The sequence below is a fragment of the Lygodium microphyllum genome, chromosome 21, assembly GCF_053477565.2.
Source record: "Lygodium microphyllum isolate KBCC chromosome 21, Lygodium_microphyllum_v1.1.10, whole genome shotgun sequence".
NCBI lineage: Eukaryota > Viridiplantae > Streptophyta > Polypodiopsida > Schizaeales > Lygodiaceae > Lygodium > Lygodium microphyllum.
In genome coordinates, this window is record NC_141155.1 from 60013270 (window position 1) to 60038102 (window position 24833).

Below are 24833 nucleotides of genomic sequence, written 5' to 3' on the forward strand. Positions count from 1 at the left end.
ATTTAGGTCATATAGTATCATCAGATGGAATTAAGGTTGACCCTAAGAAAATAGAAGCAATATTGAACTGGCCTATACCTAAAAATGTACATGAGTTACGATCTTTCCTAGGTCTTACTAGTTTCTATAGGAAGTTTGTGCGTAATTTTTCATTACTTGCTTTACCATTGACCAAACTTATGAAGAAAGGTATTGTTTATCATTGGTCCGATAATCAACATAAATCCTTTGACTTATTGAAACATGCATTAATCCATGCTCCTGTACTACAGTTGCCTGATTTTAATAGACCATTCTTTTTAGTAGTGACTGATGCTAGTGGATCAGGAATAGGAGCCGTACTTATGCAAGACAATCATCCCATAGCCTATTTTAGTTGTAAGCTAAAACCCTCCGAACTGAAATATTCCACATATGACAAAGATTTATTAGCTGTGGTACAAGCCTTAAGACAGTGGAAACACTACTTAATGGGTTCTGAATTTATGATTAAGACCGATCAGCAAAGTATTAGACATTTACTTAGCCAACCCTAAATATCTGACCGACATATCAAATGGGCAGCCTTTATTCAGAGTTTTCATCCTATCATTCAATATCAACCCGGTAAAGAAAATGTAGTGGCCGATGCATTAAGTAGAAGACCTGCCATTCATAATATTTCTGTTATATCATTTGATTATTTAACTCCTATGAAAGATACTTATCATCAGGATATTACTTTTCATGCTGATTGGAATAAATTAGTTCAAAATAACTTGATTCCTATTGATTCACTATCTTATAATGATGGATTTATGTTTTATGAAAAGAGATTATGTGTTACAGTTACATTCAGATCTTTTGTTTTGAATGAGATTCATTGTCCTCCATATCAAGGTCATAGAGGTATCATATCTACTTTACGTACATTAACTGAAGATTTTTATTGGCCACATATGGACAACTGATGTATCTAACTTTGTTTCTGAATGTTTGATTTGTCAAAGAGTTAAGAGACATCATGGTAAACATTATGGATTATTTATGCCTTTATCTATTCCATCGAGACCATGGGGAACAAATTTCTATGGATTTTATTACTGGTTTACCTAATACTAAATCTAACCATGATATGATTTGGACAGTAGTAGATAGGTTTAGTAAACAAGCATATTTCATTCCATGTAAGAAAACTTTAACAGCATCACAGGCAGCACAATTGTTTTTTAAAACTGTTTTCACTAACCATGGATTACCAAAAGTTATTATTTCTGATCGTGATTCTAGATTTTGTAACAACTTTTAGATTACTTTGTTTGCTAACCTAGGCACAAAAATTGATTTCTCATCTGCATTTCATCCTGAAACTAATGGACAAACAGAAGCCACTAACAGTACTATACTAGATCTTTTACGTGCTCATACTATTTCTAAACCACAGACATGGGACACACATTTGCATTTATTACAGTTTGCATATAACAATACACCACACACATCTACAAAGAAAGCACCGTTTGAAGTGATTTATGGTTATAGATTGTCTACACCTATTGCATCTTTGTCAAATAGAATTCAGAGTGCTGATGATATTGCTAGTATGCACAATACTATTTTTTATGAGGTTAAAGACATGATTGCCAAAGCCCAGCAATCATATACCAAGCAAGCCAATAAGAAAAGACAAGCAATGAATTTCAAAGTTGATGACTATGTTTGGTTGAGAATAGAAAAGCATAGACTACAAAGTGTAGATAGACACCCAGTTGTGAAATTAGCACCTAGATTCTATGGACCATTTAGGATCATTCATAAAATTAATGACAATGCATTCAAGTTAGAATTACCACTTCACTGGAAAATTCACAACACATTTCACATTAGTTTATTAAGACCCTTTAGAGGCCAATTACCTGTACACCCTGTTTATAAAAACCCACCTTTGTTATAGGAAGAGACTGAAATACTTGAACATGAAGCTATCATAGATACTGACTTTATGACCACTAGAACTGGCCGAAGATATTCTAGATATCTAGTTAAGTTTAAGAACCATCCTGTAGAGGAAGCCCAATGGATGCATGCTAGAGACTTAAATGCTTTCGCCACTCTGTTAGCTCCACATTGGGCTAATAGCAATTGAGGTCAATTGCTATCCCATCCCGGGGGTATGATGCCAGGAGGCATATTTCATGGTGGATTCCGTGCCACGGTGGATTCTGTGAGGTTTTACGGTGGATTCCGTAAACTTTGATAACCGGGGCTCATACACAAAGTGGATTCTTTGTGCGAGAAGTTGATGAGGACGCCTATCCTTTTCAGGCGTTTCATTAATTTAGTGTGTACATGGGTGATTCCATAGCGGGTGATTCCGCAAAATGCATATTAAATTAATAAACGTTTATGAGTTTAGAGTGCGCACTCGTAATAAATTAAGGTTAGGATTGATTTCTAACCAATTGATTTATTTATGTAGCTGAAGACTGCTAGGTATTCACTTTTGTCGGTTTAATTGTATTATTTTACTAACGATTGTGAATGCTTCAGTTGATGTATAGAGATAGCAGCAGTGGCGGAGGAAAGCATTGGAGGATAGCGAGTATTCGATTTATCATTTATATTTTGATAGGCGCATACCTTAGGCATGGCGCCTATATTTTGTCGCGCCTATTTATTGAGGTGTTGGATATTTATTTATTATTTTGTATGCGCATGGGCGCACGATTATGTTATTTGTACTTGGACATTGTATTGGGCATGCCAGACTCTTTGGGCACCGCCCGTTAGCTTTATTCCTATTTTGTGCTAAAGCAAACTCAAAAGCTAAAAGCTTGCTATTTTGTAATTTGGGCTATTATTTGAGCTTGAAGATGATTAATACATAAAATACATGCTTTGTGGAGTGCTTACACAAGGCATGGGGCGAGATTGCACCCAATTGGTCTCTTGTTCATGTCGTGCATGCTTTTTACCTTGAGTTTTGTGCAAAAAGTAGAGTTCTTTTGTTCTTGGGGACCTTCCGGCATTCACTACTCAAGCATAGGCATCCGATCTGCACACCATGTATGTCCTACCAGACTTCTTATGTATATTCCTAGTCTATCTGCCATAAAGACAATACTCACATGAATCAAAACATGCATAGTCAAGGGGCAGTAAGTACTACAAATCAAAAAGCATTTGCATTCCCTTTAAGGACATATGGCCCGAACGGGCATGCCAAAGAGATACATGTGGGATGGAACTGACTAACAAAACATGGTCAACAGAGGACCCATCAACTACAAGAGGATAGAGGCTGCCAGCCTTGGCACCTTTAGCAAGCACAAGTCTACCATGGGCAATCTTCCAAGTAGAATTCCTAAAATGAAACATGAAATCCAACATCATCAAGCTACCTTGCAGACATAAGACTGCGTGTAAGCGCAGGTACATAACGTACATCCTGCAACAAAAAAGTATTGCTAGTAGAGCAAGTGACTTATCATCACAGCATGGTGTAACATGAAAGGAAGCACCAGAATCCAAAATCCAACGCTGCGCATACATAGAGTGAACCTCAGTCAATGACGTAGCATCACAAGAACTAACTGCAAGTATGTTCTCCCCATTGGAGTCATCAGTTTGCATGACATTGATTTTCTCTATTTTTACATTGGATTTCGCAAGTACCATGCTACGATCGGAGGACTTTTCTTGTACTTTGTCTTTCCCCTTCTCTTTGCACTTCTCATTGCGCAACTCATAACACTGTGGGCATATGTGACCCTTCTTGCCGCAATGATGACATGTCACAACATTTCTTCCATGAGACTTGCTATGTGACTTACCACGCGACTTAGACATAGACTTCTACGAGTCTCTGCCACGGCCATTCCCACGGTCATTCTTGCCATTACCATCTCTACCTTTAACAGTCAAAGCATGCGACACACGAGAGGCATCCAAGTTCTTACAATTGATCTCTTCCTACAGAAGAGCACTCCCTACATCATGCAAGTTCAAAATAGTAGTAGTAGCACGTAAGGCAGTGTGAAATACATCCCATGACTCACTCAAAGTCCCAAGCAAAAACAATAGAGTAAACTCATAATTAAAGGTAATGCCTTGTGAAGTCAAGTTCTTAAGAATAGCATGGAACTGGCTTAAATGAGCAAACACCGTCATATTCTCCTTCATGCACAGGTCCATAAGTTGCTTCAGTCAATACATTTGACTTGCCAAACTTTTCTTGTCATAGAGGTTCTTGATCTTATCCCAAAGCTGCCAAGCACTTTGTGCTTCCTCAACCACATTGTAATGTACTTGTTCAATGAGAAACAAGATGAGGGTGGACTTGCATAACTCATCAAGCTCATCCCATTCATCATCCAAGATACTCACCATGCATCCTTAGTGGCTTTATCTGCAATTTCTGCACTAATACCTGCCAAACTTGGCTATTCCAATATGCATAATTTGTACCATCAAGCTTAATGATGTTGAAGATAGCACTATCGGTGAAAGAATATGCCATATTGTAGTCCAAAATGGTGCAGACAGTTCAAATCTGCTTGTTGTTTTTTGTTGTAAACAGCCAAAATACCACCAAAACCAAGGCAAAATGACCAGTAAACTGATAGCTAATGATACTACCCCCACCAAGTACCATCAAATGTACATAAACTCAGGATGATTCAGCATGAAAAATATATCACAGTCCATGCATAACTGCTTGCTGTAATAAATTACATCTATGTACAATGAGAGCAAACTGTAGGCAAAATGAATGCACCAAGTCAACCACGGATTGTCAAAGTATAACTGGCATCAAGCGGTCATAAATCAGTAAGTGCTAGTCATAGGGACATCGAGCAAACACCCAAGCATATCAAAAGAATCCATTAGTAAGTTGGCACACCCCTTGTGTAATAGGGCAAATTGTACACAACACTGGCAAGACCTGACACAAAGAGGCGTATGCTTAGGGAGTGCAAAGCCCAAATCAACCAAAGTACATCTGTGAGGACCATGGCATATCAACCATGCAACATCCAAGTGAAGATCCCAGTCTCAAGTATCCAAATGCTCAAGTAGCATAAACAGCCTGCTCAATGTGTGTCAAGCATATCAAGACGCTCCCATTGGCACAAAAGTCATAAATATCAAGCAAAGAAGCTCAACAAGGGCATATGATAGCACCAGTGCCAGAAGATTTAAGATCAAGCATAAATAAGACCTCATGAGCATATAGGCGATGTAGCATCCATAAACATCAAGTATATCCAAACTGTAACTTTGGCAAGCCGAGAAATAGCCAAATTAAGCTTTGGGCAATCAAATGTCAAGCCAAAGCAAGGCTCGGTAGCATCCAACTCCAAACAATGTAACGGACATGTAGTAGTGGCATAGGTCAAGCATGTTAAGACTGGTCAGACGTAAGCAAAGTACATGCCATACGTATAGCAGAGATGAAGATCTAAATGCTACGCGAAGCGAGCTCAAGCTCATTCAATGATTCGAGAGCAAATCCAAGCTCTATGTCGATTCCCGAGAGTCACTACATCAATGTATACATCCAAGACATAGCACGAATGCAATAGGCATATCCAAACATAAGCAAACGAGCTTCAGCCTTGAATATTCTAGTAGCAAATATCTGTAAATTGAGCAAATTAGTGCTCAAATCAAGCTCAAATCGATAGGCATACATTCCTTGACATATAGGCATCATTTGGGGATAATCTAGCATCAAATGACCACCACATGTACTTGTAAAGATCAATGATAGGGTGTTGCCCTGTTTATGATAGTCCTGGGACTATTCAAATAGTCCATGGCTGAGCTAAATTAGCTCCAAACTCAATGCCAACCATAAATATCAGTGTCCAAACCCAAAGCCAAGTGTTGAGAGGCTTCAACAAGCCATAACCAAGTGCCAGATAAAGTAAATGAGATGGGGGTTGCTGTAAATGTTTAGGATAGGTTCAAATCAGGCCTGTTGCTATTTATATAGCCAAGAGGAGCTCGAGATCAAAGCTCCAAGTCATGTGGAAGTGTCCAAGCTCAATATCAACTGCTGTTGGGGGGTCTCAATAGACCACAAATCAAGCTAAGCAAGCAACCACACTCTCCAATGGCTGCCACAAGCTCAAACCTTGATGTGAACATGTGAGCTGAAAACTGAGTGAGAGAAGAACTCCCATACCTTGTGTCAATGCCAGGAAGCGCTCACGAAGGACCAGCTCTGATACCAGTTGAAAGGTGAGAAGGATCGAAACTTGTTTGGAAGAGTTATGGCGAGAGAGCAAGAGCAAGAGCAAGAGAGAGAGAGAGAGAGAGAGAGAGAGAGAGAGAGAGAGAGAGAGAGAGAGAGAGAGAGAGAGAGAGAGAGAGAGAGAGAGAGAGAGAGAGAGAGAGAGAGAGAGAGAGAGAGAGAGAGAGAGAGAGACAAAATGGGAACTCCAACAATCACAATGTGTGATCGGGCCTTCCTTTATTCAAACTGTCACTAAAAGAATAAAGAATAAAGTGACGGTGATGGGTGCCCGCCACTTGCAGTGTGCAGTAGTGGGTACTGTTAGTGTAATAATATACGGGCGGCTAGGCGGAGGCACCTTTACCCCCAACAATAAGGGATAAAGGCCCTTAGAGATAGTCCACTGTGCTTGCTCCTCCTAGTCTCTGTATGGATCCTCCAGAGGGGGCTTCTCCTGCACGTTTGGATGCATGCTTATGTGGAAAGCATGTGAGAGCATCCATCGATCCATGCCATCTAGCCAAGTTGTTAAGGATGGCTAATCCATGTGCAACTCCCAAGGCTAGGAGGTGGTCACCATAATTTGTGCACTCAGTTATGTCTTGTGATGTCTAACTAAGCCCCATCTCTCTATACATATGATCCTCACTCTTGAGCGAAGAAGGGAACTTGTCTCTGTGCTATGTGAGCATTGAGGTCCGCTACCAACAGGACATCTTCAATGTTGGAATAATGCATAATGTCCTCATATAATGGTAGATATGGTGACTCTCCCTGCTGTAGTGCATATGGAAAATGTGTGTCAGGGCAAAGTAGCACAGTGCCATGTATATATCATGGGGGTGATTTGCATGTATCCGGATCCACATGAAGCAAGCTTCCTCGTCTCTTTACATGACCTGTACCATGTGCTGTAGCTCCTTCTTATACAACAAAGCTACTCCTCTAGACCCTCTAGTCTCCCCTTGTGATCGGTGGAGTGGCATGCCGTTTCCCATCTATATCCTCTCAACTCTAGTGAGTGTGTGCTTGGGCTTTGGTGTGTCTATATATATAGGATGATATCCCTATTAGTGAAGGTCTCCAATAGCCATGTATCTATCCTCATGGCTCCATTACAGTTCCTCAATGTGAACTTTAAGCATGTCTCATAGGCCATTCCCCATCATTGGCGCCTATATGTGATAACGATGTGCTTATCTATGTAAATTGCACATTTGCCCACTTTGTGGGCCTCCATAATCTGTGGCATGCATTCCTTGTGGTGGGCTACTTAGGTGCGTGTGAGATCATCCTCAAGGTATACCTTTTCTCTTTTGAGAGCCTTCCTTTAGGAGAGAAAAGCTCGTCGTAACTCCAAATCAACAAATTTTATGATAAGGGGATGGCCTTTTTCCAAAGATCCTTCCCTAGGTGCCATTCATTGTCCATCTTAGAGGGGTCCTCCACTCCCATTTTGCACATATGCTCTTGGCATTGTCTAAAAGGTTGTCTCCCTTTTTCCACTCTAAAGTAGTATAGCTTTAATTAGAGCAATCTATACACATGTTTTGCTCTAATTAAAGACCTAATGAGTGCAAGTTGATTATGTGTGGGAGTTTCTCTTCATCATGGGGGTAGTTTGTAAATATGGCTATTGCCCTTTAAACCACTAAGTAATCAATCAAAAGATTACTCAAATGAGTTTGTTGGGGTTAAGAAGTAAATTTAGGGGGGGGGGGGGGTAAACACCATTCCATAATTGCATAATAGGAGCAGTAATGGCTCATGCTTGCATGAAGTAAGTTTACGTTCTAGGATATAGCTAATGGGAAAGATATTTAGAGAGAGAGGGGGGGGGGGGCGTGGGGCAAGGGGGAGGAAGGAGGACGGTTTAACATTGCTTTACAAATTCCCTAGTGCATGGGTCCTATAAGTGTACAGCGCCTAGTGTCTTTATATAGGTTAACACTTTTTTTAATGCAATGCCATTTGTGGTAGGTTATTAGATACTCTCACAGTGCCCTATACAGGTAAGGCTACAAATCCACCAATCCACCCTTGAGCAATTGAACCTAACTTCTTACGCTATGCACGCAAATGCCTTTACCAGTTAAAACTTATATCAGAAAAATTTTTAACGTCTTACCATTCATGCACGAATATCTGAATCATACATGGGAAAAGGGGTAGGATTTAGAAGGGCGCAGTTAGAAGACATGGTAAAAGCTTCTGGTTCTTGACGTGCTAAAAAACAGTGGCCCCCAAAATTTTTTCTTAAAAATTCCCACGTCCCCCAAATCATGCCACCTGTTTTCCTCTCACTCAGAGGCTTTCCCGAAGGGCTCCTGTCTCACGCATTTTAACGGAGTCTGTTTCTATTCAGAGTTTCCACCAATTCCTGCAAATTTTCCTGCCATTGAAGGCAACCCACCTCCAAATTGCAAATTCAATCCAACATTCATTCCTGATTCCCTTACGCTTGTGGGTTCTCTGCCGCAACAGGGCTTCAATCCAAGGCAAATTTCTTCATTTTTGGCCCTTGCTTTAGAGGCAGGGTACTTCATCTGACAAGGCCCTGGCTTTGCACCATCGCCATCAACGGGAAGGGACTTGCATTGCAGGCAGCTGCAAACACTTCTTATATGAACTGTTCTGCTCGTGCTTGCTCTGCATCGGATTTGCCAGGCCCAAAATGACACGAACTCCTCAAGGCTATGGCGAAGCCTCGTACTGGGACAACAGGTACAGGCAAGATGACAAATCCTTTGACTGGTACCAGCAGTACTCTGGCTTGGCTCCTTTGATCCTAAAGTACGTGCCAAAGTCTTCTCGTGTCTTGATGGTGGGCTGCGGCAATGCTGGTTAGTCCGGTGTACCTGAGTGAGTTGTTTTTTTAATGTTTTTATTTTCGTTTGTGTGTGTGTGTGTGTGTGTGTGTGTGTGTGTGTATAGGCACAATTAGAAGGATGAAAGAGAGGTTGTTATTTCCTTTTTCTGAAAAAGGCTTGAAATCTGAAAGATGCCTCAGAGGTGTAACCAAGATTTGAACTCACACATCCACACCCTTAAACCACTTGAGCTACAACCCCATCAATGTTGCTTATTAATATATTATAGAGAAGTTGAGAACATCCTTGTTATTTTTCAATGCAAAATTTATTGAATCGTGACACTTGCAGAGGCATAAAATATACATTTTTTGGGAAAATGTTTTTAAATAAAATACATAATAATGTGTACAAGGACTGTATCAAAGTCTCTTATGTCAATGCAATCCAGTTGAGCAAGGCATCTAACACGGTTCATTTTTGTATATACTATGAACTCACAGAATATACCATGAGTATGGGCAATGCTCTTGCAAGTTTTTGTGTACTTCGGCCACTGTGGAGTAGGTGCACTGTATTGTGGCGTTGTTTGCATCTGGGGGTGGGTTAAGGGTAGGAAACTGTCCCTGGGACTGCATTTGGTGGGTCTACCATTCCTGGCATGGGAGGAGGTAAGACTCCTCTTCGTGAGGTTATTAACAATCTTGCTTCAACTTCGTCATACAGTCTTGTACCTTCCAGTGCAGCTTGTAAATTGAATTGGTCTTCTCAATTTCATGAACTTTCGAACTTTTGGTTGTAGGCCTCTAAGGAAAACTCCCTTTTGGATGCCTTCATTTAAATGATAGTTGGCCCATCTTTTCAATATGGATTTCATTCACGAGACATAAGCTTCTATTCTTTCTCCAGAGAACTGGCTTAGGTTCATGAACTCCTATTGCATCTGCTCTTTAAAGCTTTTATGCCTGAATTTAGTGAGGAAAGCAACTTTAGGTCGTCCCATGTGTTAAAAGTTTCTACTGCTTGTCTCTCATACCATTGAAACGTTGCGCCTTTGAAAGTGGCAGGGAATATTGCTAACCAATGTTCAGGGGTTATGGCTTAGGTTCATGAACTTAAGCTAGAGGACTGGCTCAGGTTCAAGAACTCATCTCGCATCCGCTCTTTAAAACCTTTACGCCTAAATTTAGTGAGGAAAACAACTTCAAGTTGTCCCATGTGTCAAAAGTTCCTACTACTTGTCTCTCATATCGCTGAAACGCCTTGCCTTTGAAAGTGGCGGGGAATATTGGTAACCAATGCTCAGGGGTTCTGGCATTGTTAGCCACACATACTACCATAAATTCTATTACATGAAGATTATGGTCTTCATTGTATTCTCCCTTAAAAATTGGCAATGGGACTATGCATAATCTAAACATGGCAAACTTGTTCTTTTAGTTAAAAACATGGGCCTTTACATCACTTAGTGGCATGCATTTTTCGGCAAGTCTTACAAACTTTTCTCAACACCAACTTGTGTAACTTGTTGGGATATGATGGATTTGATCTTGTGTGGGTATAACATTTTCCTTTGTGGAAAATTATAAACCACATTCATGTGGATGGAATGAAGTATGGGACCACATTTTCAAAAAGTATGTTAGCACATGTGCATCAGTACATTGAAGGATGTGATATTACAAACTCAAAACATAGAGAATTGAAAAATCTTAAATAAAATTAAACAATGTTCTCTGGCTTGCATGTCTCTAGGACCAATGCTGAGGGGTGATTCAAGCAGTCTGTGATGATGGAGTGGTTTAAAATGACTGGATTGTCTCGGCTAATCAAGGTGGTAGCACCTATGGAAGGAGTGTGCATTGTGGAGTCAGTGAAATGCAGTCCTCTGGCAGGGGGATGGAGACACCAGATGAATGTGAACAGTAGTGAAGAGAGCTAAACAGAATTCTCCATAGCTGATGAAGGTGAAGGATAAGTGACCTCTAGGGGCTGCAGCATTAAAATGCAGATGTGCAACAACCTTAGATGGGCTGGGCAGTAGCCAATAGGAGGAGCAGCAGGATAAACACAGATGGGCAGCTCTCTCGGGTGGTGGTGGCAGCTCCAAAAGAGGCAGAATATGTTGGCGGTAGCAATTTTATTTTGCGTGGCAGCTGATTTGTGTTGGTGGCAGTAGAGATTGACTGGATGGACCTCCTCTTGAATGGGTGGCAGCATAGCTGATTGGGCAAGCAGCTGAGTGGCAGTTCGTCGTGCCAAAACATAGGGGAGACTAGTTGATGGAAAGGGAAAGTATGAGATGAAGAAGGAGAACGATTGAGGATGATCAATAAGAATGAATGTAAAATGATGGATGCCCACAACAAGTTCTACTATAGGGGATTTTTGGGCACTTGTCCTATTGTGTGCAAATAAAACCTTTTGGGGCTGTTTTAAAGGAGCAAAATTAGGCATTAATGCATTATAGATAAATGTTAAAGCAAGGCTGATTTTGGTGGCTCAACACCCCCTCTCAGGCCTACAAAGGTACCCAAGATGGAGAGGGAGTCATCCTCCATATTAACAACTATAAAAATATAGAGCAATAAATAAACATTAGGATCCTCCATTAAGAACAATTATGTGGCAAGGTTATCATTGAAGATCATTAGTAGCTGATGAGAGTGAAGTGCAGTCCACCCTAGTTGACTGAGAGAGAAATATTGAAATAAAAGCACATGTAATCCAAGAATGGGAAGCTCCACTAGAGAGGAAACTTATGAGGAAGAACAATAGCCGAGGTGATAGCTGAAGATGTCAGAAACTTATCCTTAGGAGAGAAGGCACTAGCTTTGTCTCCATGCTAGTAATAATATGAAGGCATGCTTGATGAAGGCTGTGGCTTAGGTATAACTTTGTTAGAGTGCAACAGATGCGGAACCATATGGACAACATTGAAAGAAAATGAACATGAGAGAAGAGGGAGAGAGAAAAGAGATAGAATAACACAAAAATCTGCAATCAATGAATGCTGCAATGAAGAGGGCAGATACATTGTGTCCTTGCATTTTGAAAAGGCATGGTTGAAAAAGATGAAGGGCAAAGAGAGATTATATCCAAAGCTGAGTATGCAATTCTATGGGCCATTTCAAGTGTTGGAGAGAATCGGTGATGCATGCTATAGGGTGAAATTGCCTCACACTAGCGGATACACAATGCATTGACCTTGCTTAAGCCGTTTCATGGTGATTTGCCAGAGAATGTATTTGTTGAAACTTAGCCTGAGATTGAGGAGCTCGCTCGACGAGATATTGGTACCAAAGTAGATTTTGGCGCACATAGAGCGGAAAATTAGGGGGAAGGCTTCCATATGGTACTTGGTGAAGTTTTCGAACTATTTACCAATGGATGCCAAATGGATGGAGAAGAATGACTTGATAGACCATCCTGAGTTGTTGCAACTTTACCTTGATGCTTTCCAGTTGGAGCCGACTTTACGGGCTTAGTTAGGTTCAGCAAAGCAGGGGCCCAGAGTATTACTTGATGCTCGTGAGGGAGCTAGCACCTCCACTCGTTAGTGATGGACATGTAGATGTAGTGGATCTTGGATGTATTCAGCATACATTCAGGGTATTGTAGCTAATGGTATGTTTGCTAGGAGATCACTATTCAATGTCCTAGGCACTATGTTTGGTACGTATATGTTATGGTTTATTATCTGCAGCTCTGAAAGTGTACGCTTGCATTAGTTAATGATCATCATGGGTTGATTATCAAATGCTGATTTTCAGTGTATGGTCATTAATTTTTAGTGGTATTCAATTGGTTTTATGGACAGCAGCATATGTTATGATGCCATTGATGTTTTAGCCTTGGTTTATGCTATACCATGGTTTAGTTTTGTGAAATTAATCGAGCTTAAGATTAATGGATCCATTGGATGATAATCTATCAATGTTTTTGAGATTCTTTGTGAGTCTTATATTATGTTATGTTGGCTGGTAATTTTTAGTATGTGTTGGATATATATAATGGTTGAACAATAATGTGCAATGTTGTGTTGACTATGATGCCTTGTGGAAATTCTAGTATAGTATTTTGCTTTTGATGCATCTCATAGTGCAATTAGGGATGATTGCAAGGATTTTAAGGGGGAGTGCTTTCATGAGGACATGCATTTTTACAAGCCTCACTTAGCCTAGGGATTAATTTTTAATCACATGTTTAAGTAAATGTTGCATATGTGGGATGTAACGGAGGTTAGTGCAAATTAATGAGCCTAGGATCCGAGGAAATGAGCGGATGTCGAAGGCAAAAGTTGCAACTAGCTATATTGCACAGATGCTAGGTAGTATTTGGTGCCAATTATGAGCCTAAGTCATTTATTTGACCATAAGTGTTAGTTGGTGACACTAAAGATGTGGTGTTTAATGGTACTTAACACCAATCTGATGGTCCAAAATGACATAGAGACACTTGGGACATGAAATGGCCTAGCTGATTTAATTGCTTGCTGGTTAAACTATTTTTTTGGGCATTGAAATAATTATCATATTAGTTTTTAGTAATTTTAGACTGAAAATTAATATAATAATGTGGATAATGCTGGAAACTCATTTGGAAAGGCTGCTAGTTGTTATATTTTCTAAAGGGATGTTGGGAAAAATGCGGAGAAGGTTGGAGAGCAAACGAAGGTTGAGAGAGAGAGAGAGAGAGAGAGAGAGAGAGAGAGAGAGAGAGAGAGAGATGATCATCTTTAAATACAAAGTCTTTCTTTGGAGAGTGGTGATTGGGGGTCTTCCGCTTGCTTCGGCTCTTTCCAAGCGACGAATCTCCAATGGCACCTGTTTCTTTTGCACCACTACTATGGAATCCGCCTGCCACCGATTCATTTCTTGCCCCGTCGCTAAGAAAGTCTGGTTATTTTTGTCGGCCGTTTGGCGAGGGGTGGTTGGTATCACACTGCGCCCCTTTGATTGGGTTTTGGGCCAGCCCAAATACCCTACTCCCGCACAGCCACATATGAAGCTCATGTATCACTTTCTTCGATATTGGGGCTGTTGGCATAACTGGACCATTCGGAATGCTTTTCTGTTTGACTCTGCCCATAATGTTCAGCGGCATATTGTGAGGCTTAAGGGCCTCTTGTATTGGCAGTTAGCTCTTCTCCATCGTTCGGATTTGCTCTCTACGGAGGACTTCCGTCCTTGGCATATGGCAATTTCCTCCGCATCCTTGCCATGAAATTGTAACTTGTAGTACTTAGCACCTCTTCACATGATGGCTTGGATTGTCGTCATGTATCTTGTAATCAAGTAATCTTGTATTTTTTTTCGTAATTAATACAATTACCTTTTACGAAAAAAAAAAGAGAGATCATATTTACGAAAGAAAAAGAGAGATGATCATCCATTCTTGCTGGAAAGATATTGTGGGGAGCTAGAGCAGCCATTGTGAGTTGAGTTTCAGGCTTCAGCCATTATCAGTAGGTGTTCGCAAATTTGGAGAAACCAATAGTTGCATGAGATCCTAGGCAGTTGGGTGACAGCCCAGATTGAAGACATCAATAGATTTTGAGTCTATAGGTACAGACAACAACATTTATTGTTGTTGGGATAGGACAATAGCTGCATTGACTGATTTTCAGTCATTTCTCGTGACGAAATTCTGAATTTTCTCTCTCCTCAGCATTTTCTCTCATTCTCCAACCATTGCATAGCCTTGCTTCGAAGATCTTAGCATTAGGACCCTTGGAGGCTGAGGAATTTCAGTTTTCTCTGCTATAAACCCCAATTTACAGTAGAAATTATAGTTTAGCGGCTGTCTCAAGAAGCATGTAGACATTGAAGACTCCAAGTATTGAATTATTCAGGGTTGAAGACGATTTTCAGCTGAAATCAAATGGAGGGCCAGCCAGCCATCAAATTTGGGGCATTTTCACTTTTCTCGAAGGGGGTGAAGGCTAATTGATTGCTCAAATCAAGGGGCAAATTAGATTGAAGATTGGTCACTTTGGACAGTAAGGGAAGTTTGGATTGTGAAGGGGATTGGGAGAATCCCATTGTAAATCAACTTTTACTTTAGTAAAGCTAAAGAAATACTGAAAGGGATGCCAGTTTTAGGGCCAACCGGGTGTCCATTGTCCAAATATTGATAGCTAAATTTATTACTTAGTTTTGAAATAAATGCTTATTGCTGTAATTAAGTTGTAATTAGGAAATTTCCACCCATCCAGTGAAGAAAGGCTCGTTTCACTAGACTTGATACCATTTGTGGATTTGAAAATCATATGAAGAAGGATAATTTGAAAAGGATACAGCATTATTATCAAAGGGAAAAGATATGTAACAGGGTGTTGTGTGTGTGTGTTATATGAAGAGAACAAAACATAGAAAACTATGAATTGATGAGTGTAGTAAATAGAAATTGTTTAGATTCAACAATGAAAATCAAAAGTCCCTACTTATAGAGAGTTTACCAAATCTTGGGTGGCCTATTTTTTGTATACATTCACATCATTCACTTGAGGGTTTTTGTTACACTTATTGTGTTTCTCCTATGTTTTGGTGTAAACACTCCATTCATGGGTACTTTTTGCTTTTTAGTTGGAGAAAAGATTTTTTTTTTCATGTGAACATGTCACAGGGACGTGAAATTTTGAGATGCTTTAATCTTGCCGATAACATTTGATTAAGTTATTAATCAAATATGCAAGGTTATTTAGCACATATGATGCATACAGTTATGGTAACATGCCAAGGATCCTGAGGATATAGTAGATGTCAAAGGTAAAAGTTGTGATAAGTTATGCCAACAGGGCTTTGGGGGTTAGTTGGTGTTAGTTTTTACCCTAGGACAGTTGTTTGGCCAAGAAGTGTTAGTGGTGATACTCGAGACTAGCATTAATTAATTAATTGATGCCAATCTAAGGGTCAACAGAGGTTGGGGGCCACTCAAGGTTGCAAATGGCCTAGCCAGTTGAATTATGGATGGACATATTTAAATTTGGACAAGTTCAGAATGGTTGAAATTAATTTTCAAGATTATTTAATCTTGAAAATTAAATAAATGGCTAGATAATGTTGAAAAATGGGTTTAGAAGACTGCTACTTGGTAAAAATGCCCATGCAATATGAGAAAACGTTTTTGGAAGCTAGGTCTTAGCCATTTAGTTAGTCTACAGCCTGGGAGAGAGAGAGGGAGCTGGTGGTTTATTTTTTGATCAGAAAACAGTAATTTGTTACAGAAGATAGCCATTTGGAGGCCTTAGTAGGCAAGGGACAGCAAGGGGACATCTTCCAGGGGCTGGCAACAACATTGCTGATCAGGTGACAACATTTTGGAGCTGCCTGGCAATAGAGGCGATTGCATTAAATGCAGGTTGGAGTAGGTAGCGGGCAGATTTTAGGGTTTTCTTGTGAAGGAAATCAGATTTCTCTCTCATCTTGGCTTTTTCTCACCTTCTTCGGTAATTTCTCAAAAAATCTTAGCATTTCTTAGCCATTCTTAGCATAACTTGGCTAGATTTGGTGGACTGCAAGAGGCTTTGTGCTGTTGTAAACCCTAAATTTTTGTAGAGATTAGGGTTTGACAGCCACCTTGGGAGCCCTGCCAATAGGAGAAGGTAGCGTATATTGAAATCAGCAACTGAAATTTGTGGAATTGACAAGGATTTCAGATGCTAGCCCATCCATTGTAAATTGGGGCAGCATTTGGCTAGTTGGTGGTTCCATTTGTGCAAGTCTTAGGTGAAAATCAATGGGCAATTGGCCTAAATTGCTTGTTGATTGTATGTACAACAAGGGGCTTTTGGATCAGCAAAGGAGATTGTGGAATCTCAACTTGTATATTGTCCATTAGCAATAAACGTTAGAGAAATACTGAAAGGGGCGCCAATTTTGGGGCCAACCGGGTGTCTATTGTCCAAGATTGTTAAGGTAATGTGTGCATTTTAGTTTATGTTCAATTTCTAATTGCTATAATTAGGTGCTTGATCAGGTTTTACCACCCTATCCGAGAAGGCAGGCTGGTTTCATGGTTCCATTGCCAGGATACCACTCAAACCATTGATTTGGTGGGCCTAAGATACTTGATTGCAAGCCAAAGCTTTGTGCTAGTGCTGATTTTTGCTCTTTGTTGAGAAATTACAGCAATATGTCTTCAAGATGAAATCAAGTAGTGATGATGGCTCTCAGTATGAACATTCATATGGGATGAAGCAAATGCAATGCTTGATCTTGAACAAGGCTCAGACCATGAACAACAAGTTGAAAATGTTGCTGTTGGGCAAGATGTAGGGCCTTCGAGAGGCATAATGAGGCGGATGACTAGCAAAGTGAAGAGGAATTTGATGACCGGTTTAAGAATTGGATGAGGACAACAGCAAATCTCTTTGTTAAATTGCCAAAGGATCTTCAATTCACCCAATTTTTGAATGATTTGAAGAAGGACAGGAAGGGCAAGAAGAAGAAGTCATATTCTACACCTTCAGGACATCAAGGTGCATCGAAGGAAATGCCAAAGCCTTCATTTAAAGCTCTGAAAGATGCTATGGAAGCAAAATAGTTAGTACTTACGAGGCAAGGAGTGCAAATGCAAGGTCATCATGGAAGTGCCAATCCAATGGATTTTGGATAGCCAGGCATGCATGCAATGATGGGGGAGCCATGTCACTTTGGTGGTAGCACGTTTTTTCATGCTATGGTTGGACAAGAATTGCATATGGGAATGTATGACACAAATCCCTATGGTATGCAACATCCAATGCATGGTGTGCAAGGCCCAATGTATTCGCGTATGGTTGGAAATATGCAAGACTCAATGTAATCGGGTATGGCAGCATTGACTTAAATGTGTGGGGTACAAAGTAGCATGTTTGGTAATGTATCTATACCCTCGAATGCTTATGGGACTCAAGGAATGAGTGCTGGTTATGGAAATGCTTCATTTGGTGTTGGTTTTGATATAAATTCAACGAATGTATCCTTTTTGCAGCAACTAGTGTACGATAACTTGATACCCAAAGGGGCAACAAAAGAAATTGATGAGGGTGGAAAAGCAGTGAAGTTTAAGTCCTTCAGTGGTGCACAAGATAGTATGAAAGCTTTGACTTTCATTCAATAGTTTAATGCAATCTATTTAGAGGGAAACTTCATTGAGTCCTTGAAGATTTGAAAGGCAACCACTCTCTTGAAGGGGAATGCATTGCAGTGTGAATCCACTCTTTTAATCCAAGGTAGAGCACCATTAACATGGGTACAATTTAAGCAAATGTTTGCATCGAATTGGTTGACAAGTACCTTTGAGGTGGATATCATGACAGCTTGGAACAAATTGGATGGTAAGGAATCTAAGAATTTGGAGTAATATCTCTACCCAAAAACCATGGGGTAATTCAGCATGAGACAGCATTGTACGAACCTTATCCTATATGGTCCGATTCATACTCTCTGCAATGCCATTTTGGGGTGGATCATGAGGGGCAGTGAGCTCCCTCTTTATCCCTTTGCTATCACAAAATGCCTGAAAGGCCTTGGACACATATTCCCCATCATTGTCAGAGCGAAGACACTTAAGTGTCTTATCAGTCTGATTTTCAAACAATGCCAAGAATTTTTTAAACTTGTCAAGCACTTCATCCTTGCTACGAATAGGGTAAACCCATACGTTCCGTATAGCATCATCAAGAAAGGTGACAATATTTTTTCCCCTAAAGATAATCCTGGTATCTAACATACATCGGAATGTTCTAACTCTAGAGGAGAAGATTTCAGCGAAAGAGACTTTTTATGAGACATCTGTGCATGTTTACCATAAACACAATGATGACAATGCTCAAAATCAATATAACAAAGACAAGGCAAGTAACCCAAACGAGAAAGCACTTCCATTCCAGTTTGCCTTATGTGTCCCAACCGGCCATGCCACAAAGAAATACTTGGCTGCTCGGTCATGGTAACAACATGATCACTCACACTAGATACATGGAGAGGATACAAGGTATCACTTTTACAACCTCTGGCAATCACTCTAGATCCCTTACAGATCTTTCATTTTCCATCACCAAAGATGGTATGAAATCCATCATCATCTAGTTGCCTTGAGCTAATCAAGCTCTTCTTGAGCTGAGGTATATGCCGTACTTGCTGAAGTGTGAAGACAGAACCATGTTGAAACTGCAACTGCACATTGCCAATACTTGCAATGTCACATGTATAATTGTCCCTAGGATGGACAACACCATATCTATCCCCTGTATAGGCAGAGAACCACTCACGATGAGGGGTAGCATGAAAGGAAGCACCTGAATCAAGAATCCAGGTATGCATGTCATCATTTGTATCTGCAAGTAAAGCATGTGCACCAAAGTGTGACGAGACAGAGAGCACGTCATTCCCACTGTCACTGTCATGAGTGACTACATTCACCTCTTCAATCTTGATATTGCTATTCTTAGGTTGACTCTCTTTTTTCCCTTGCTATCATTTGTCTTCTTGCCCTTTCCTTTTTCTTTCTTCCATTTATAGTAGTCTCGTTTAAAGTGACTCTTCTTGCCACAATGATGGCATTCAATATCTTTGCCACGTGATTTACTGTGTCCCTTGCTATCAAATTTGCCTTTCTACTATGATCTGCCTCTAGTATGCAAAGCACTGGAAGACTTACTGGATGTATTGTTATGCCGATTCATTTCTTCCATGAGTAAAGCACTCTCTACATTAGCATACAAAAGAATCACATTAGAATTGCTCATAGCAGTCCTGAATGTATCCCAACTCTCTGGAAGAGTGCAAAGCAAGAATGTAGCCTTAAATTCTTCATCAATCAAGAACTTCAAGGCAACCAGCTAGCTGAAAATGGAGTTAAACTCACTCAAGTGAGTAGACATTGCTATACCCTCTTTCATATGCAAATCCATAAGCTTTTTCAGCCAATACACTTTGCTTGCAGCACTCTTCTGTGCATACAATTCTCCAATTGAGTCCAAATAGCATATGGAGAATCCAAACCTTCAATGTTAAACAGCAAGGCATTAGAAATCGATAGCTCGATGGTTGAGTGTGCAAGCTCATTTAACTCATCCCAATCGTCCTAATCCATATCTGCGGGTTTCCCCCCTTTTGTTTTAGTCGGCTTTGCCTGCTTCTTTTGCAACGGGATATTGTAGCATTGTTTTTGCCAAATTGCAAAGTTACGTGCTCCTTCAAGCTTCTTTATGTGCATGAGATTACTGCTATCACTGTTGCCAGCCATGATTTTTAACCCAAATGTGACCAAAAAATTCAGCAAATGCAAGCTCAAACTGTCACATAAGTGACCAAGGTACAAACAAGTACCAACCAGCAATAAATGACCATGTAGAAGCAGAAATTTCAGATCTGTAAGTAAATTTTCAGAAGCACCAAACCATGTGCTACAACATTCCACAACTGATTACTGCTGTTCCAAGGGCAAATGCATCACATTACATGAGAAATCCCAAATTTTAGCTGCAATTTCTGTTGTACATGTACCCACGGGCATAAAAAATTGACATGCACGGTCAAAAGCCCCAAAATTTTGTGCTCAAAGCATCAACCACACATCTGCATTGTCTCTGACATGCATAGAACATGCCAATTTTGCAAAAATAGAGCAATTTTAGCAAAACCCCCAAATTTTTCCAAGTGCTAGGTATCCAAATTGCATGAAATTAAACTCGTATGTACATAAAATGACCAAATGGCGCCCAAATTTTGCCCAAAAAGCAAAAGCCCCAAATTACATGGGGTCCAATGTGCATCACTGTTAAGAAATTGGATAATGTAAAGTATCCACCTGTTCACTTGCAGTCTAGAAAGCGCCGCCTGGCACTCCCACAGAATGTCATGGGGTTTGCGATCTAGGTCCTCCCGAGTCTGCCATGAAGCGGAAGCATTCCGGCCGTTCCCACTTAGGACTGACCTAAATCAGGGTTTTCCTATTGGTCAAATTCCTAGAATGGCAGCTAGCATCGAACCCTAGGCGAACTACTTTACACAGAAACGTCAGGGTCGGAGCGGATTCATGCTGCACTTGGTTCAAGGAGAATGGGAAACGAGAGGGGTGCAAAGCTCACGATTTTCTCATGCGAATCACAACAAGGAAGTTATTGCCTAAATGCAATATCCACTTGTTCTTTCTTGCAAGGAAGACAAGGATGAATTTAAACAATTTTTCATCCTTTTAACCTATGCAATATGCGTTTAGGATTGTCACTTTGGAAATGCAAGCAAAGTGCAACATGCAACTAAAACTCGTAAGACGAATGAGTAATTTGTATTCATAACTTTCCCATGAAAATTAAACGTGCCTAATGCATTCCTTTTATGCGGAATTAAACTTTTAAGAACTTGTGCATGAGGACTCGTAGGGATGTCCACGCGTAAACTTGGGTTGGAGGCTCCCGTGTGAGCGCCTTGCGTCTTTTGCTTTGGAGCCATCGTTGATATAGTGGATTTGGACTCCGCGATTTATCCTCGCCTTTATGCGATCTCCGAACTCCATCCGGCTTTGGGAAATCAGCCTCAAAATCAGTCTACTCCCTCCCTCACGTAGAGATTACCTTTATAAGGCGTGGTTATCAAATCCCGGGAAGAACCGTACGTACAAGGCTTATGGAAGCTTTGTCTTTAGAAGCTTCTAAAAGCTTCTGTTTCTTAATAGAGTGACGTGGAGGGGAATGATTGGGAAGGAGGAGATTGACGACGAGCAGGAGGACGATGATGATGATGGTGAAGGGAAGGTGGCGTGGCAGCAGCGGCACTCCACGGCAGCAGGGCGGCGTTTTTGGCGATGGCGGATGGCAAGGGCACAGCACGGCAACCTTCGTCTCCTCCTCCCCCACATGCTCTAGGGGGGGGGTCATATAGGCTAAGGGGGGGGAGAGGTAGCCACACACGTGGCTTGTGTGCATGCCTCCCCCCTCATGCTTCCCCACACCACTTAGCTTCTCTTCCTCTCACACTCCTCTCCCCTGCCATGCATCGGCTGAGGGGAGGGGGTAAATAATTAAAAAAATTTGCCTTAATTTTTAACCATTATCCTTTTTTCCCTCTAGAAGAGGTGTTCTCATGCGGCTTGCGGGTTTTGAGACTTGGCCTTATTTGCACAACGCGGTTGGGTTTTATTATCGCGCGCGCGGGGTAAGCGTTTAACTGCCAACATTTTACGATGTGGGAGATCACTTTGGGGTGCCTTATTGCGCGGGGTGTGCGGTGTTTAAGGTCGACTTAATATTTCGAGCGGAAATATTACAGATAAATTTCAGTCCAATTCTTGCATATACATGAAAAGCCCCAAATGTCGGAGGCAAAATGTCACAAATTCCTGCAATTTCTGAGACAAATTGTCTTGTTTTGCATCACAATCCCCAAATCCGGGAAAAGCCCCAAATTTTTGCCTCAATTTTGCACAGATTTGAGATCTGTGCCTTTAGCGCATGAACTCCCACCAAGACAAGTGGTAATTGAAGATTAAAAAAAATTTGATTTAAAAAAAAAAACTAACCGGGGGGGGGGGGGGGGTCGTTGACCCTCACGTGATTAACGGCTGTTGTTGCCTGCCCGTCATGTGAGCGTGCGCCTGCCCGTTGGACTTGTCGCGCCGTCAACGCCTGCCTATTACTCCTGCTAGACGTGCACCACTTGCGCACATGCCACTTGCTTGGTTTTCGCTTGGTTGTAGACCGTTGCCTGTCCTATCAATGCTTGGTTGTCTATAGAAGACGTGCCCGCTGGTCCAATTGCAGCCATTGTCTACTCGCTCGCCTGCAACTACCCTTCAACAGCTGTTGTTGCTTGTCTAGTCCGACTGAACTGTTGGCAATCTACGCCTACCTGACACCACCGTTGCCCAGTCACCAGGCTGGTCACCCTCTGTGCACATGGTCGTCTGCCTCAGCTCGACACACAGGTCTTCAAGAACTCGAGCTGTCCGTTGGTCTTGTCAGATCTCGGAAAGCGCGCAAAACTTGATGACTCTGATACGAGTTTGTTGAGCTCAGAGGTAGTGCGAGGATCGAGACATGTAGTGCTTACACACAGTAGAGAGATAGAGAGAAAGTGAGCAAAGTGGTCAGGAGAGTGAACACGATTTTTGGGTACAATGACGAGTGTATCACTTTAGGTTTTTAGATAGATATATATATGAAAGTACAAGTGCTAAGGGTGTGTTCACGACCGAGCACATTTAAAGGTACGAGGGCCTTTATTCCCAACAAGGTGCAGCTTATAAAACATTTGATCTATATCTTACATCTTTCATGAGAGTCTTTATAGATGATTTTTGTCTTTGGTAAGAAAATGGATAATTTGCAGTAACTTAGATTATGTTTTGAGAGATGCCGACAATTTGGAACGTCAATCCGTTTAAATCAGTTTTTGCTGCTAAAAGCGGAGTTTGACATATCAGAGGAAGGTATGGCTATTGACCCAAGGAAAATTCAGGTTGTTCAGAAGGCTATTGTCCCTACTACAGTCTCAGAGGTGATGCGCTTTGTGGAGCAAGTTAAATGGCATAGTCGGTATTTAGCTTATATATGTGCTCCTCTTACATTGCTTACTAAGAAGGGAGTTCAGTTTGTTTGGAGGCATGATCAAGATAATGCTTTTGGGATATTGAAGAAGATGTTGGTAGTGGCTCCAATCTTGCAACCTTCCCAATGGGATATACCATTTCATGTGTTTATAGATGCATCTGACAATGCAGTGGGCGTAGTTTTAATGCAGGAAAGAGTGGTTGGTTGGTTTAGGCTTGTTTACTTTGCAAGCAAAAGGCTTACATTAGACGGAAATAATTATACAGTATATGAAAGAGAGGCTCTTGGGATGGTATTTGCATTGCAGAAATTTTGGCATTACCTATTGGAAAATCAAGTTATTTTTCATGTCAATCATCATGCTTTATTGTATCTCATTAACAAATCACAGCTTACGGGAAGAGTGGCAATGTGGATGTTACTTTTGCAAGATTTTGACTACAAAATAGTACATACACTAGATAAAGAGCATGTGGTAGCTGATTTTTTGAGTAGATTTGAGTTAGTGGACCTTGCATTGGGGGTAAATGATCAATTGCTTGATGGAGAGCTGTTCAATGTGCAAGTGAGTCAATTCAATTCCTTCTATGATCAAATGTTGAATTTTTTGCTTTCTGGAGTGATGCCTGCAGACTTAGTAAGAGACCACCATAGAAGGTTGGCATTACAAAGCAGAAACTTTCAGTCTATTATGGAAGTGCTTTATAGGAGGGGCATTGATAACGTGCTAAGGAGATGTGTAATTGTGCAAGAACAGCCTATTGTTCTGCATGAGACACATGCATGACTTACTAGAGATAATTTTTAAGGAGAAATTATAGGTAAGAAGATTCTTCAAGTTGGTTTGTGGTGGCCTATTGTACTTAAGGATGCTTATCAGTATGCAAAGGAGTGTATTATCTGTATGAAAGAAGGTCAACCACAATCTAGGGAGGATCGAATGCAAGATCATCTAGTTTTACCTTTGGAACATTTTTAAAAGTGGAGTATTGATTTTGTGGATCCTATAAAGCTCACTGCTCGTCAAAGTGAAAATTAGTATATTTTGGTTTGTACTGACTATCGTACTAAGTGGGTTGAAGCTAAAGCTTTGCGGGACAATAAGGCAGCAAGTGTGGCACAGTTTCTTTACTCTAACATAATGACTCGGTTTGGTTGCCCCATTGAGTTGGTAAGTGATCGGGGTAAGCATTTTCTACAGTTTCTTTACTCTAACATAATGACTTGGTTTGGTTTCCCCATTGAATTGGTAAGTGATCGGGGT

At 40.8% G+C, this 24833-nt stretch overlaps 1 protein-coding gene across 5 annotated transcripts in view; it reads left to right on the forward strand.

Moving 5' to 3' along the window:
• Positions 1 to 8389: 8389 nt before the first annotated feature.
• Positions 8390 to 24833, forward strand: part of LOC148018058 (uncharacterized) — a 54942-nt gene continuing 38498 nt past the window's right edge. For 3 of the 5 annotated variants that reach the window (XM_087661665.1, XM_087661664.1, XM_087661663.1), the window contains exon 1: positions 8392 to 9063. In XM_087661665.1, coding sequence (XP_087517791.1) covers positions 8895 to 9063 — 169 coding nt within the window. In that variant the 5' untranslated portion in view covers positions 8392 to 8894. Of the gene's footprint in view, positions 9064 to 24833 lie in introns of all 5 variants that reach the window. The other 2 variants (XR_015687675.1, XM_087661666.1) reach the window with 2 other exon arrangements.